Source organism: Salmo salar, chromosome ssa10 (genome assembly GCF_905237065.1).
Source record: "Salmo salar chromosome ssa10, Ssal_v3.1, whole genome shotgun sequence".
In the NCBI taxonomy this organism is placed as follows: Eukaryota; Metazoa; Chordata; class Actinopteri; order Salmoniformes; family Salmonidae; genus Salmo; species Salmo salar.
The window spans coordinates 80,293,605-80,307,665 of NC_059451.1; the positions used below are offsets into that span (position 1 = coordinate 80,293,605).

General features: G+C 43.5%; 1 protein-coding gene across 1 annotated transcript; it reads left to right on the forward strand.

Moving 5' to 3' along the window:
- Positions 1-5,711: 5,711 nt before the first annotated feature.
- Positions 5,712-14,061, forward strand: yars2 (tyrosyl-tRNA synthetase 2, mitochondrial). Its single transcript, XM_014124502.2, has 5 exons — positions 5,712-6,527; positions 6,770-6,937; positions 7,283-7,438; positions 7,597-7,767; positions 11,549-14,061. Exons 1-5 carry the CDS (start codon positions 5,740-5,742, stop codon positions 11,706-11,708), a joined length of 1,443 nt encoding a protein of 480 aa, XP_013979977.1. The 5' UTR covers positions 5,712-5,739; the 3' UTR covers positions 11,709-14,061.

A 14,061-nucleotide genomic window follows, 5' to 3' on the forward strand; every position in this document is an offset into this window, starting at 1 on the left:
CAGTTGGGATTGATTGATTGATTTTATTTGTCAGTTAAAAAAAGACATACTGTATATACACAAATCATTTTAAAAGTGACCGGGATTGCACAATAAAGTCGGCGACTTATTTTCATTGTGGTCCTGTAAGGGCTGTCTTCAGGAATGGACCAAAATGCAGCGGAGTTAGTATTAATCTTTCAATTTAATTAGAAAGAACACTATAACAAACAAAACAAGGAAACTGACAGCCAACAGTCCTGTCAGGTGCAAACACACTAAACAAGAAACAATTACCCACAAAACCCAAAGGAAAAACATGCTCCTTATGTGTGACTCCCAATCAACCACAACCCTCTACAGCTGTGCTTGATTGGAAGTCACACGGCCAAAATCAATGAAACAATAAAAAACACACACTCCCTTCTGCCACGTCCTGACCCAACTACACCCTCTACTGGTCAGGATGTGACAGGTCCCTACATTTGCTGCAGCAAATGCTACAGTACTATAAGGACTGAATGCACGTCTATTTTACAGACCTCTATCCGGCTTTCGGGGGTCACCTTATTTATGAACATAGCTACATCTATGGGCTTTTATGTTTTTCTGTCATGCGTAATGGGTAGTAGCCTCTATCATAGGTTATGTATTGGATAACAGCACAATCATTTGGTCTTTTTTGGGCTTGGGCTCAAATCCAGACATATTAATATGCTTTATATGCTTTAGAAACCTACACTCGATCCCTCCGATGTCAACAACTACAGACCAGTATCCCTTCTTTCTTTTCTCTCCAAAACTCTTGAACGTGCCGTCCTTGGCCAGCTCTCCTGCTATCTCTCTCAGAATGACCTTCTTGATCCTAATCAGTCAGGTTTCAAGACTGGGCATTCAACTGAGACTGCTCTTCTCTGTGTCACGGAGGCTCTCCGCACTGCTAAAGCTAACTCACTCTCCTCTGCTCTCATCCTTCTAGACCTATCTGCTGCCTTTGATACTGTGAACCATCAGATCCTCCTCTCCACCCTCTCCGAGTTGGGCATCTCCGGCGCGGCCCACGCTTGGATTGCGTCCTACCTGACAGGTCGCTCCTACCAGGTGGCGTGGCGAGAATCTGTCTCCGCACCATGCGCTCTCACCACTGGTGTCCCCCAGGGCTCTGTTCTAGGCCCTCTCCTATTCTCGCTATACACCAAGTCACTTGGCTCTGTCATATCCTCACATGGTCTCTCCTATCATTGCTATGCAGACGACACACAATTAATCTTCTCCTTTCCCCTTTCTGATAACCAGGTGGCGAATCGCATCTCTGCATGTCTGTCAGACATATCAGTGTGGATGACGGATCACCACCTCAAGCTGAACCTCGGCAAGACGGAGCTGCTCTTCCTCCCGGGGAAGGACTGCCCGTTCCATGATCTCGCCATCACGGTTGACAACTCCCTTGTGTCCTCCTCCCAGAGTGCTAAGAACCTTGGCGTGATCCTGGACAACACCCTGTCGTTCTCCACTAACATCAAGGCGGTGACCCGATCCTGTAGGTTCATGCTCTACAACATTCGCAGAGTACGACCCTGCCTCACACAGGAAGCGGCGCAGGTCCTAATCCAGGCACTTGTCATCTCCTGTCTGGATTACTGCAACTCGCTGTTGGCTGTGCCATTAAACCCCTACAACTCATCCAGAACGCCGCAGCCCGTCTGGTGTTCAACCTTCCCAAGTTCTCTCACGTCACCCCGCTCCTCCGCTCTCTCCACTGGCTTCCAGTTGAAGCTCGCATCCGCTACAAGACCATGGTGATTGCCTACGGAGCTGTGAAGGGAACGGCACCTCCATACCTTCAGGCTCTGATCAGGCCCTACACCCAAACAAGGGCACTGCGTTCATCCACCTCTGGCCTGCTGGCCCCCCTACCTCTGAGGAAGCACAGTTCCCGCTCAGCCCAGTCAAAACTGTTCGCTGCTCTGGCACCCCAATGGTGGAACAAGCTCCCTCACGACGCCAGGACAGCGGAGTCAATCACCACCTTCCAGAGACACCTGAAACCCCACCTCTTTAAGGAATACCTAGGATAGGATAAAGTAATCCTTCTAACCCCCCCCCTTAAAAGATTTAGATGCACTATTGTAAAGTGGTTGTTCCACTGGATATTATAAGGTGAATGCACCAATTTGTAAGTCGCTCTGGATAAGAGCATCTGCTAAATGACTTAAATGTAAATTAAATGTAGAATGACACTTCCGGTTTGGGCGGGAAATATTTGGTTAGCCGGGAGAAAAGTTATTATTCTCGGGATGGAACATTTGTAAAATACCGGGAAAATATTAAACCCTAGTCTGTAGCTATTCTTCAGATGTTTGGGGCTGCTGGTGAACCATGATTTGCGGGCATAATCAAAGTGACACTGGATTGGCACACATGCCAGTCTTTAGGGTGTCTATAGGTTTCCATCCAATTGGTGACAGACTTTCATGCGAATTTTCTAAAATCTGCATAAAAACATTGTAAACGTGTATTTCTGTCTGTAATTAAGCTCAAGGTAAAGATGAATGGCGCAAAGTACAGAGATCCTTGATGAAAACCTGCTCCAGAGCGCTCAGGACCTCAGACTGGGGTGAAGGTTCACCTTGCAACAGAACAACAACCCTAAGCACACAGCCAAGACAACGCAGGAGTGGCCTCGGTGTCACGCCCTGATCTGTCTTTGTGATTGTCTCCACCCACCTCCAGGTGTCTCCTATTTTCCTCATTCGTCCCCGGTGTATTTATCCCTGTGTTTCCTGTCTCTCTGTGCCAGTTCGTCTTGTTTTGCCAAGTCAACCAGCGTTTCTCCAATGCCCTATTTTTTCCCAGTCTCTGTTTTTTCCTAGCCCTCCTGGTTTTGACCCTTGCCTGCCCTGATGCCGAATCCGCCTGGCTGACCACTCTGCCTGTTCTGACCTCGAGCCTGTCTATCCCCTGGTACTGTTTGGACTAGGACCTGGTTTATGAACTCTCGCCTGTCCCCAACCTGCCTTTTGCCTACCCCTTTTGGTATAATAAATATCGGAGCTCAACCATCTGCCTCCTGTGTCTGCATTTGGGTCTTGCCTTGTGTCCTTATACTCAGGACAAGTCTCTGAATGTCCTTGAGTGGCCCAGCCAGAGCCCGGACTTGAACCCGATCTAACATCTCTGGAGAGACCTGAAAATAGCTGTGCAGTGCCTCCAACCTGACAGAGCTTGAGAGGATCTGCAGAGAAGAATGGGAGAATGTCACGACTTTCCGCCGGAGTTGGTACCTCTCCTTGTTCGGGCGGCGTTCGGCGCTTGACGTCACCGGCTTTCTAGCTGCCGCCGATCCATTTTCCATTTGTTCTGTCTTTGTCTAACACACCTGGCTTCACTCAACCAATTACTTGTTTATAATTTAACCCTCTGTTCCCCATGTTGTGTTTGTGAGTGATTCTTTGTTGTAATTCGGCCCGTTTCACAACAGCACACAACAAAACTCCAGAGACATATTGAGCAACCAACTGATACCAATCACGACCACACCCAGAGACTGATGGCGGACTAAGCACTCACACAAAAATGTCAAGACATGAAAGCACCCTAGCCACACGAACTGACCCTTGGTGTAAAGAACAACATTCCATGAATATTGCAAGCACCCAGACACGAATTACCAGAAATACACACACACACTTAGGTGTGTTGGACTCCGAGGACAAAGGACACTGCCAAGGGCCAATGGGAAGTCGACACCACCTGGAGAATGGACCGTCCCTCCACTCATCGACCAGTCAGGAGAGCGGACCTACTAGACTCAACGTCAACACACTGTTATTTCATTGTATAAATTGGATGTACACTATGTTTCGGGGCTCTCTTCTGCTAGTTCCCTATGAGCTAAACGAAGGAGTCCGTGCATGCTTTGCCAAATATCTTTGTCTCATAATAAACTGCCTTACTATAAACTGAATCACCCGGTCCAACGTCTTGACTTGGTCTCCTTCTCAAATAACTAATCATCAACAAAGCAGAACATCTTGTGTCGTCGACAGGTGCAGGTGTAGTACTGCTGGTAGTAGCAGTACTGCTGGTAGTAGCAGTACTATCAGTAGAGCTGGTATGTGTTTCTATGGACGCAGGCCTTACCTTTTTTTTTTTACCATTTATCAATTTCCGAGCAAACGTAATGAGCAGCAGCTACGTTTGGTAACATACGGACCGTTAGTGGAATTCCCGTAAGAGAGTAACGGTTAATGTGATTGGATGTTAATTATTTGACTAGGCTACCTGCATTTGACATTGTGTTGTTATTTCGCTGAACACTAGATGGTTGAATTTTATTTTTGGCAGTGAAATGATGCTACTCAGGTGAGAAAAAAAACTCACCCAAATGTATAGCCCCGTTGGAAAATATAAATGGACTGTTTGAAAATGTGAAGAAATGTTTATTTTTATATAATAATAAATTATTATATATTTTTTAAATGTGAATCACATTTTTATTTGGCGAACCCCTGACGGCATTGCCCAGGGGTACGCGTACCCCAGTTTGGGAATACCTGTAACTACATGATGAGATTATTATGGATAAAAGTGTGAGATTATTTTCATTTGTCAAATGGCAGCCAAACACCGATCATCATGTCACCAGAATAAGAACCTCAATGTTTATATATATTTGATTTTTAATGTTACATAATGTGTCATATTATCCTCTCAGATTGATAATGAAAAAAAGTATTTGTTTGGGTTGTGTGTTTGCCTGTTGTTAATAATGTGTTTGCCTGTTGTGTGGATATCCCATTCAAATCTCACGAATTTAAATCTGGATAATTTGGAAAATGGGAATAATGTGTAATTGACCATGTTTTCTTACTCCTCTATGTCAATGACAAAAGCCAAGTTGAGTAAAAATAAAAGCAAACTCCCCCACCTGCTTAGTAGTGCATTTATTTTGGGGGGGAATAACAGCAAAATTTGACCAGTTTCTGACATTTCTTTGTATATATCCATACAATGTATGTTGATTCATGATTCCGACTGGCTGATATAAAATGTCAGTTGCTCCCCCCCCCCCCCCCCACAATTAAAATCCATACATTTATAAAGTTTGTGCAATTGATATATCTGGCATTAGAGTGTAAGTCTACACTTTAGGGTCTAACTTTACGCACGCCAAATAGCCTACACGTCAATTGCCAAATGCTTTTGGGAACGGGCAGAAGAAAAAAAAATCTGGAAAATTATCAGATTTCCTTCCCACTTCTTTATGCTACTACAGTAGCCTACATGTCGGATAAAACATGTCATGACAGGCCTGATGGAAACAGGTAGGCTAAACTTTCCAAATGTTGACAAATCAAAATATGCTACACAAGGTGGAATCTTTTTGTGTTGGTAAAATGAATTATGTGAGAAATGTTGGTGGAATCGCTTTTAATGATGTACTGTAATAACCATCATACCGAAGTAAACTTGGAGTCATGTTGACATGTTGATGACATGTTGTGTGGTCCTCCCACTACCACTCGTCGGAAAAAACATGCAATTTCCTACAGATGAAATAAATGATGAGGAACTTCACAGGGTGGTGAAAGTGCACAGTGATGAGAGGGTGATGCTCCTTTCAATAAAAAAAGGCCACAGGTCAGGAGGAACAAGCAGGATGTGGTATAGTTACACAATAGACTAGATGGCGCTATATTTTTTCTCTCATACATTAGTCCCTTTCATCTTCCTGTCCAGTGTGTCACAGTTTCCAATATGGCGGCATCCATAGCCAGGCTTTTTTCTCGTGTATCGTGGCATGGTCATTATATTATTTTGAAAAACACACTCCCGTGTATAACGTTAAGATACATGTTTCATCGCTCTGCAACAACCCAAAGTGGACTTCTTTTTTCGCTAAATAAGCGGGGCATTTTGAAGGATGCTTTCCCCGAAAACGCAGCCCAGGAGCAACTTCCTCAACTGCTTCAGTCCGGGTGCCAGACCGTGTACTGCGGATTCGACCCCACGGCGGACAGCCTTCACGTGGGTAATTTACTCGCCATCGTCGGGCTATTGCATTTTCGAAGCGCAGGACACAATGTCATCGCTCTAATCGGTGGTGCAACAGCACAGATAGGGGACCCAAGCGGGAAAACGAGCGAGAGAGAGCATCTACCGTCTGATGTAGTGGAGGACAATACAAGGGCTATCAGGGAGAGCTTGCAGCGAATCTTCACCAACCACGAACTGAATTTACACAACGACTCTAAAAAGCTTGGCACTGTAACCATATTGAACAATCTAGCTTGGTACAAAGACTGGAATGTGGTTGCTTTTCTGTCAGAAGTTGGCAGACGTTTCCGAATGGGGACCCTGCTCAGTAGGCACAGTGTCCAGTCCAGGCTGAAGAGTGCAGAGGGCATGAGCCTAACTGAGTTCTCTTACCAGCTGTTTCAAGCTTATGACTTCTACCACCTGAACCAGAATCACAGCTGTAAGATTCAGCTGGGAGGGACAGACCAGCTGGGCAACCTGATGTCTGGGCACGAGTTTATACACAAGTGATGTTGCATCAGATTCATTGGACACACACACAGAGACATTTGCAAATGTACTGACCAATTATCATATTGATTCCAGATATTGTAGCCTAGCATCTGCATGTGGCATCAGACACCAGAGTGATGATTCAAGGCCATAAATAGCCTACAGTAGTAAACATGCAATAACACACACTTGCCTCAACATTAACTGACCAGTGATGGCCTCTTTAATATCCATTGTATCAATTTCTCTGTAACAGGGTGACTGGACAGGACGTGTATGGGCTGACCATCCCACTGGTGACCAGCTCTGCGGGGGACAAGCTGGGGAAGACAGCAGGCAATGCAGTGTGGCTGAACAGGGACAAGACATCTCCGTTTGACCTCTATCAGTTCTTCCTCAGGCAGCCTGACAGCAGTGTGGAATGGTAGGTGGCTGGAGACTGAGACCACAATAGAACTGGCCCACTTATCAGAGCCTTCAATTTAGGTTTATATTCATCCTGGTATAATTTGTTTGTATAGACTAGGACCACTAGGCTTAACCCGAGTCTGTGAAACCGGCCTCGGGCCCCGTATTGAAGCGTCTCAGATGAGGAGTGCTGATCTAGGATAAGGTCCCCCCTCTATGATTTAAAAGGCGCAACTAGATCAGCACCCCTACTCCGAGACGCTTTGTGAACATGGGACCTGATGGTATTAGCACCTGAGTGTAGCCCATGTCTGGTGATGTTGGAGACTGAGTCGGGGTTGGTTGGTTGTGCTACCTGCAGGTATCTGAAACTGTTCACCTTCCTAACCCTGGCCGAGGTGGAGAGGGTGATGGAGCAGCAGAGACAGGAGCCAGGAAAACGGCCCGCACACAAACGCCTCGCCGCCGAAATCACCAAACTGGTCCACGGCAAGGAGGGTCTGGAGAGTGCCAAAAGGTGAGGAGTGTGTCCGTGTGTGTTGTGTGAGTGCACATATGCATAGGTCATTTGTGTGTCATTAATGAGGTCTCGCTTGGGACTATTAGTAATGCTGTGTGTGTGTGTGTGTGTGTGTGTGTGTGTGTGTGTGTGTGTGTGTGTGTGTTTCTCTCCAGGTGCACCAATGCCCTGTACCACAGTAACCTACAGGCCCTGGAGCAGATGAGCGATGCTGAGCTGCAGGAGCTCTTCAGAGAGGCCCCTTTCCATGAGCTGCTGCTGGAGCCAGGGACCACAGTACTGGATGCCTGCCACAGGGCAGAGGCCATCCCCCAGGGGGCCAAAGGGTAGGGCTCCACCTTTACGTTCCTCTGTTCCTTATACCTGACCCGCTCACTCTCTGTTCTCGCACCTTTAGCATACGCATCACATGCATATCAACCCTCAAGGTGCGCAAACATAAGCACCAACACGTACGCACCATAAATAGTGCATAAACTATTGTAAATTATGAATTGCATGAAGACATATTTGTGGAATTATATCCATGTAAAAATTTAACAATAGATATTTGTTTAGATAGAGTCAAGGATATGTTTTGTATAGTTCTACAAAGTCTGAGTGAAGAACGTACGCCTAAAGCCATATTTCGACACTTCCAGACAATGACGCATCAACATTCTAACAGTCTAATAAATACATTTCATATATGCTGTCGGAAGAATAATCATTTGGTTGTGTTTATGAAGGTAATGTTAGAATACTAAAAAAACTATTCTTTCAAAGAACACAGTAGCGTTTTTATTAGTTTATGTTACTATGGGCTATAAGTTAAAAAGAAAAACAACTAGTTCAAGTCCATCACAAAGAATTCCAGTATAATTTAGTTTTGGCAGGTCTAAAGAAACATTGTGGAAATAAGAAAATGTATTTGAACAAATACAGAATAGCATATTTTAAGATTGTGTTACTAGTCTTCGCTTAGTAGCCAGATCAGTTCTGCCGTGCGAGTGGTCATGTGCTGAAGGCATGGACAGCGGAGTGGTCATGTGCTGAAGGCATGGACAGCGGAGTGGTCATGTGCTGAAGGCATGGACAGCGGAGTGGTCATGTGCTGAAGGCATGGACAGCGAAGTGGTCATGTGCTGAAGGCATGGACAGCGCAGCTATTCTTGGAAATAGAGATGCACTTCTTGAATTTTAAGTTATTTTAACAAGGTGTCATAGAAACTGCAGAATATGCTCTTTCTGATACTATATATACTGAACAAAACTATAAATGCAACAATTTCAACTATTTTACTGAGTTACAGTTCATATTTGGATTTCACATGACTGGGCAGGGGAGCTGCCAAAGGTGGGCCTGGGAGGGCCAGCTAATCAGAATGAGTATTTCCCCACAAAAGGGCTTTATTACAGACAGAAATACTTATCAGTTTCATCAGCTGTCCGAGTGGCTGGTCTCAGATGTTCCCGCAGGTGAAGAAGCCGGATGTGGAGGTCCTAAGCTGGCGTGGTTACACTTGGTCTGCGGTTGAGGCCGTTTGGACGTACTGCCAAATTCTCTAAAACAATGTTGGAGGTGGCTTATGGTAAAGAAATGTCATTCCTGCAGTCAGCATGCCAATTGCACGCTCCCTCAAAACCTGAGACATCTGTGGCATTGTGTTGTGTGCCAAAACTGCACATTTTAGAGTGGCCTTTTATTGTCCCCAGCACAAGGTGCACCTGTGTAATGATCATAATGTTTAATCAGTTTCTTGATATGCCACACCTGTCAGGTGGATGGATTATCTTGGCAAAGGAGAAATGCTCACTAACAGGGATGTAAACAAATTTGTGCACAAAATTGGAGAGAAATACGCTTTTTGTGCGTATGGGAAATTTCTTTGTTTTGTTTCAGCTCATGAAACATGGGAACAACACTTGACGTGTTGCGTTTGAATTTTTGTTCAGTATTGAAATCAAAACATTTAACCTGCATGTGACTCTGAAGAAGGATTTGATGAAGTTATGCTCCTTTCCCTGCATCTGTCAATTCCAAGCTGTGCCCCCATCTCTTCATGTACATTTTGACAACTGGTCATATTGTCACTCATCAGACTATTATCAATTTAATATTGTCTTTAGGATAACTTTTATTATGTGTGAAAGTAGTTTCGTTTTAGTTTAGGTGTAGTTCCGTGGGCCAGCTCCGAAGGCTGCCTGGCATTGTTTGTTTCCCCGCACTCATCAACTTGGAAAGAGTCAAGGATATGTTTAGCATTTTATTAGTAATTAGTAAATTTATTGTAAATACAACTTTCTCGTAATAGCTTCTTGTTAAATGTAAAAGAGGATGATATGGACTCGCAAGGCCCGCGGTCAAATGATTAACATGAGCCCCAACCCTGATAAATAGGCATAACACAAGCTCATTACACTAATGTTGTTCTAAATGAAATCAACCTCTTCACCCTCCTTATCATTCAGTTAGGCCGTATTGAAATTCGATTGTGAGGTAACGTGCATAGGGCTGTGGCAGTTTCAAAATTCTGTCATTGACCATTAATGAACATAAACACGTTTAGCATCTCCAGGCCTCTGCATACACGATGCTGATGCGTGCCTTTGGAACATCTGCGTTTAAAAAGTCGAATAAATCCATTTGATATACACCATCAAAATAAATATATTATTTATTTTATGCGGGTCTAAAGAAACTACATGACCAGAAGTATATGGACACCTGCTCGTCGAACACCTCATTCCAAAATCATGGGCATTAATATGGAGTTGGTCCCCCCTTTGCTGCTATAACAGTCTCCACTCTTCTGGGAAGGCTTTCCAGTAGATGTTATAACATTGCTGTGGGGACTTGCTTCCATTCAGCCACAAGAGCATTAGTGAGATCGGGCACAGATGTTGGGCGATTAGGCCTGGCTCGCAGTCGGCGTTCCAATTCATCTCAAAGGTGTCCGATGGGGTTGAGGCCAGTCAAGTTCTTCCACACTGATCTCGACAAACCATTTCTGTATGGACCTCACTTTGTGCATGGGGGAATTGTCATGCTGAAACAGGAAAGGGCCGTCCCCAAACTGTTGCCACAAAGTTGGATGCCCAGAATTGTCTAGGATGTCATTGTATGCTGTAGCGTTAAGATTTCCCTTCACTGGAACTAAGGGGCCTACGTGCTTCAGCGGTCGGCGGTCCCGTTCAGTGAGCTTGTGTGGCCTACCACTTCACGGCTGAGCCGTTGTTGCTCCTAGACATTTCCACTTCATAATAACAGCACTTACAGTTGACCGGGCAGCTCTAGCAGGGTAGAAATGTGACTTATTGGAAAGGTGGCATCCAAGGACGGTGCCACATTGAAAGTTACTGAGATCTTCAGTAAGGCCATTCTACTGACAATGTTTGTCAATGGAGATTGCGTGGCTATACACCTGTCAGCAACGGGTGTGGCTGAAATAGCTGAATCCACTCATTTGAAGGGGTGTCCACATACTTTTGTGTATATATAGTGTATGTTTTGTATTATTCTAAAGGTCTACTGCAACACATAGCATGTTTTCGTTTCCCTTACAATAAATGTGATTAGTTTACAAAATAAAACGTAAAAGAGAATATTAGCCCGCAAGTCGCACGGTCACATTATTTTTCTATAAACATGAGTGCCAACGCTGATAAATAGGCATAACACAAACTCATTACACTATTGTTTTAAATGAAATCAACCTCAACCTCCTTATCATTCAGTTAGTCCTAATTAAAATGTTAAAGTAACGTGTACAATTATTGCCCATTTGTCATTCGTTCAGTGAGGAGAGAGAGATGCATTAGCGCCTGGCTGGGTACCAATGTCTTACAATGCGATGTCTCGGTGGGTTAAGTTGGGAATAGGTGTGGGGGGACTTTTTTTTTTTAAACCTCTAAATACTTTTCTGTTTGATTTTAAAATTCAGACAAATGAGCAGAAAAGTCAGGGAAAGAGCAGGACATTGCTATTTTTTGGGCCGGTTTTAATTTCTTTACTTGTTTCTCTCTCACTCCCTCTATTTCTCTCTCAAATTCTTCCTTTTTTTGTCTGTCTGACTTTTGTGTTAACTGACTATTTCTGTGCTGTAATGTGTTTGTGATGTGCTGCAGGTATCGCATGGTATCGGAAGGAGCTGTATGGATCAACCACAGTAAGACCGACAGCCCAGAGCAGGTACTGATCCCTGGCCAGCACCTCTTGGCCAACGGACTTTCTCTCCTCAAAGTGGGCAAGAAGAACGTCCACATCATCAAGTGGCTCAATCTGTGAGTGGCACTGGGACCTTAAAACTCCTATGGACTGTTTGTGGACTGGAGGTAGGACCGCAAGCTGGGAGGCTTAGGTGAAGGGAGATGGATATTGGAATTAGACCTGTATTGTTTCAGTACATCCCTGTTTGTGTCTGAGTGGATGTAGTGCACTATATATGTGTGGATTGAATGATGCTGTAAGATGTGGTATTAAATATATTTGTTAGAAGTCTTTCGTCTTGTTAGTTGTATGTTACGTACTGTGTCCGTAAACAGTTTTATTTTTGTGATCATTAGAACGCAGATTTGCCTACTATTGAATTTCACCACTAGGGGTCAGTATCGTCTTCTCTTTCAATGAGGACCGGGAAAAGCCTCCTTTAGCAAGCCTGAAGCAAAGCTCAGTTGTAAGACCCTAGTTACATCCAGGAATTAAAATTCTATGGCAAAAATATCTTACAGCTAAAATAAATGATCATTCAAAATAAAAAAAATGACAATAGGAATAGGAAACTAGAGAAGTATATTTCCTGAAGAAAATGTGTGCTTGCTAGCTTGTTTTAAAGTGTTTCTGGTTTTGAAATAAGTTATAGTGGTGGTACTGACTAATGGTGCGCGGGTCAGCTGTTTGTTCACCAGCACCCGCCCGCAATTCCTAATAACCCATCTGCAACCGCCCAACTATATGTGATGAAATAAAGATGTAGAAAATGCGCTGTAGGCAGCAGAACGATTTTTTGACAATGGGTGCAGAATTTTTGGGGGGCTGATTTAGATATGTTTCTGCTTATAATTTCCGACATATTGGTAGGTTATTTGTTAGTCATGTTTCTGCTTATAATTTCCAACATATTTGTAGGCTATTTGTTAGTCAACTTGCCAATAATTAGATACATGCAGCTTCTCTTTTGTCATTATGTTTCCCTAGAAGACTACATAAACCCTTGCTCACCAGAATAATGTAATAGATCCCTAGAGTGAATGCTTCAATCTAGTTGACATCAGTAAAGTTTTCTCTTGTCTTCTTTCGCAGAGCAAATACGTTTAGGGACTGGGAGAAAATACAATAACCCTAAAAAAAAGAATTTCTGTGCAAAATGTCCAAATGACATCAGTTTGACCGGTTGTCAGGAAAAAGAAAGCTGTGAAAATGACCCAAAGTGTTTCTGATAAAATTTCAGTTTTGCTTCGATGCATATTTTATGTGTTTGAAATACTATCAGCTTTCATGCTGCTCTTATGATGAAGACAGCATCTCTGCAGATCTATCTAACTGAGCAATGCATTCTATCAAAATGCAGAAAGAAAGAAATCCTATTTCTCCACTCCTGTTCCTAAGTCCAAATTTTGCCTACATTTGGTGTATAATTTTACTGCAAGAAATGCTTAATTCTGCCAGCATTATTATTAAGGATATGTGAGAGGTTAAAGACTTAGAGTCAGTGTCCAGATTTCAGTTTCCATTTAATCCATCTAAACAGTAGACTACAGTTCCCTTGACATGCCATAGGACTATTTGAAGTCCCGTCTTGTGACTGTCGGATTTGTACAGCGCCTCACAATCATCACACGTAACATCCTCTTATACCACTTCACCAAATCTTTTCCAAACATGACTTTTCTTTCCCTTCTCTTTATTTTCAACTCTCCTTTCACAGCTTTGGTCTTATTGAATTAAACTTCAACAATGTCATTTTTGCCTCCGTGGATTGACGTGAACTTTTTCTGCGCGTTCCCAAAAGCATTATTTGGCGATTGGCTGTGTAGGCTATTTGGCGCATACAGTTAAGTCCTAAAGCTTAGGTTTATGCACTAATACCAGATAGCCTAAAATAATGACAGAAAAACATCAATGTAGCCTATATAAATTGCACAAGAATTCTACATTGTATGGATTTTTTTTAAGGTATTGTTACTCTTTGTTCAACCCGCCCGCCACACACCCGCCCTTCAGCCACACAATATTTAGTGACCCTAAACCCGTCCGCCATGTGGATAATGAGTCAACCCGCGCATCACTAGTAGTGACTCTAGTAGTAATGGTGGTGACTGGTTATAGTTGGAAAAGTATGTACATGGAAAGATTGATTGGCTGATTTGATTGAATGGATAGCCTGAACATGGTGTCTAGCTTGAACGGTTCAATATTTACTCAGCGTTTCACCTAGGATGTCTTTCAGTAGCAGTGGCAGGGTTAGTGGGGCGAGGGCGGTGCCGCTGTTAGATGCATATAGGCGAAACGCAGTCTTGGCAGTTGGGGTATTTTTATTTGGTTGTTATTCAAATAAGCTGTTAATGTGTTTCAACACATGCTTTCTGTTTTTCATAGTTGTAACAAAGGCACTCCGAATAAAATTGATTGAACACTTGAA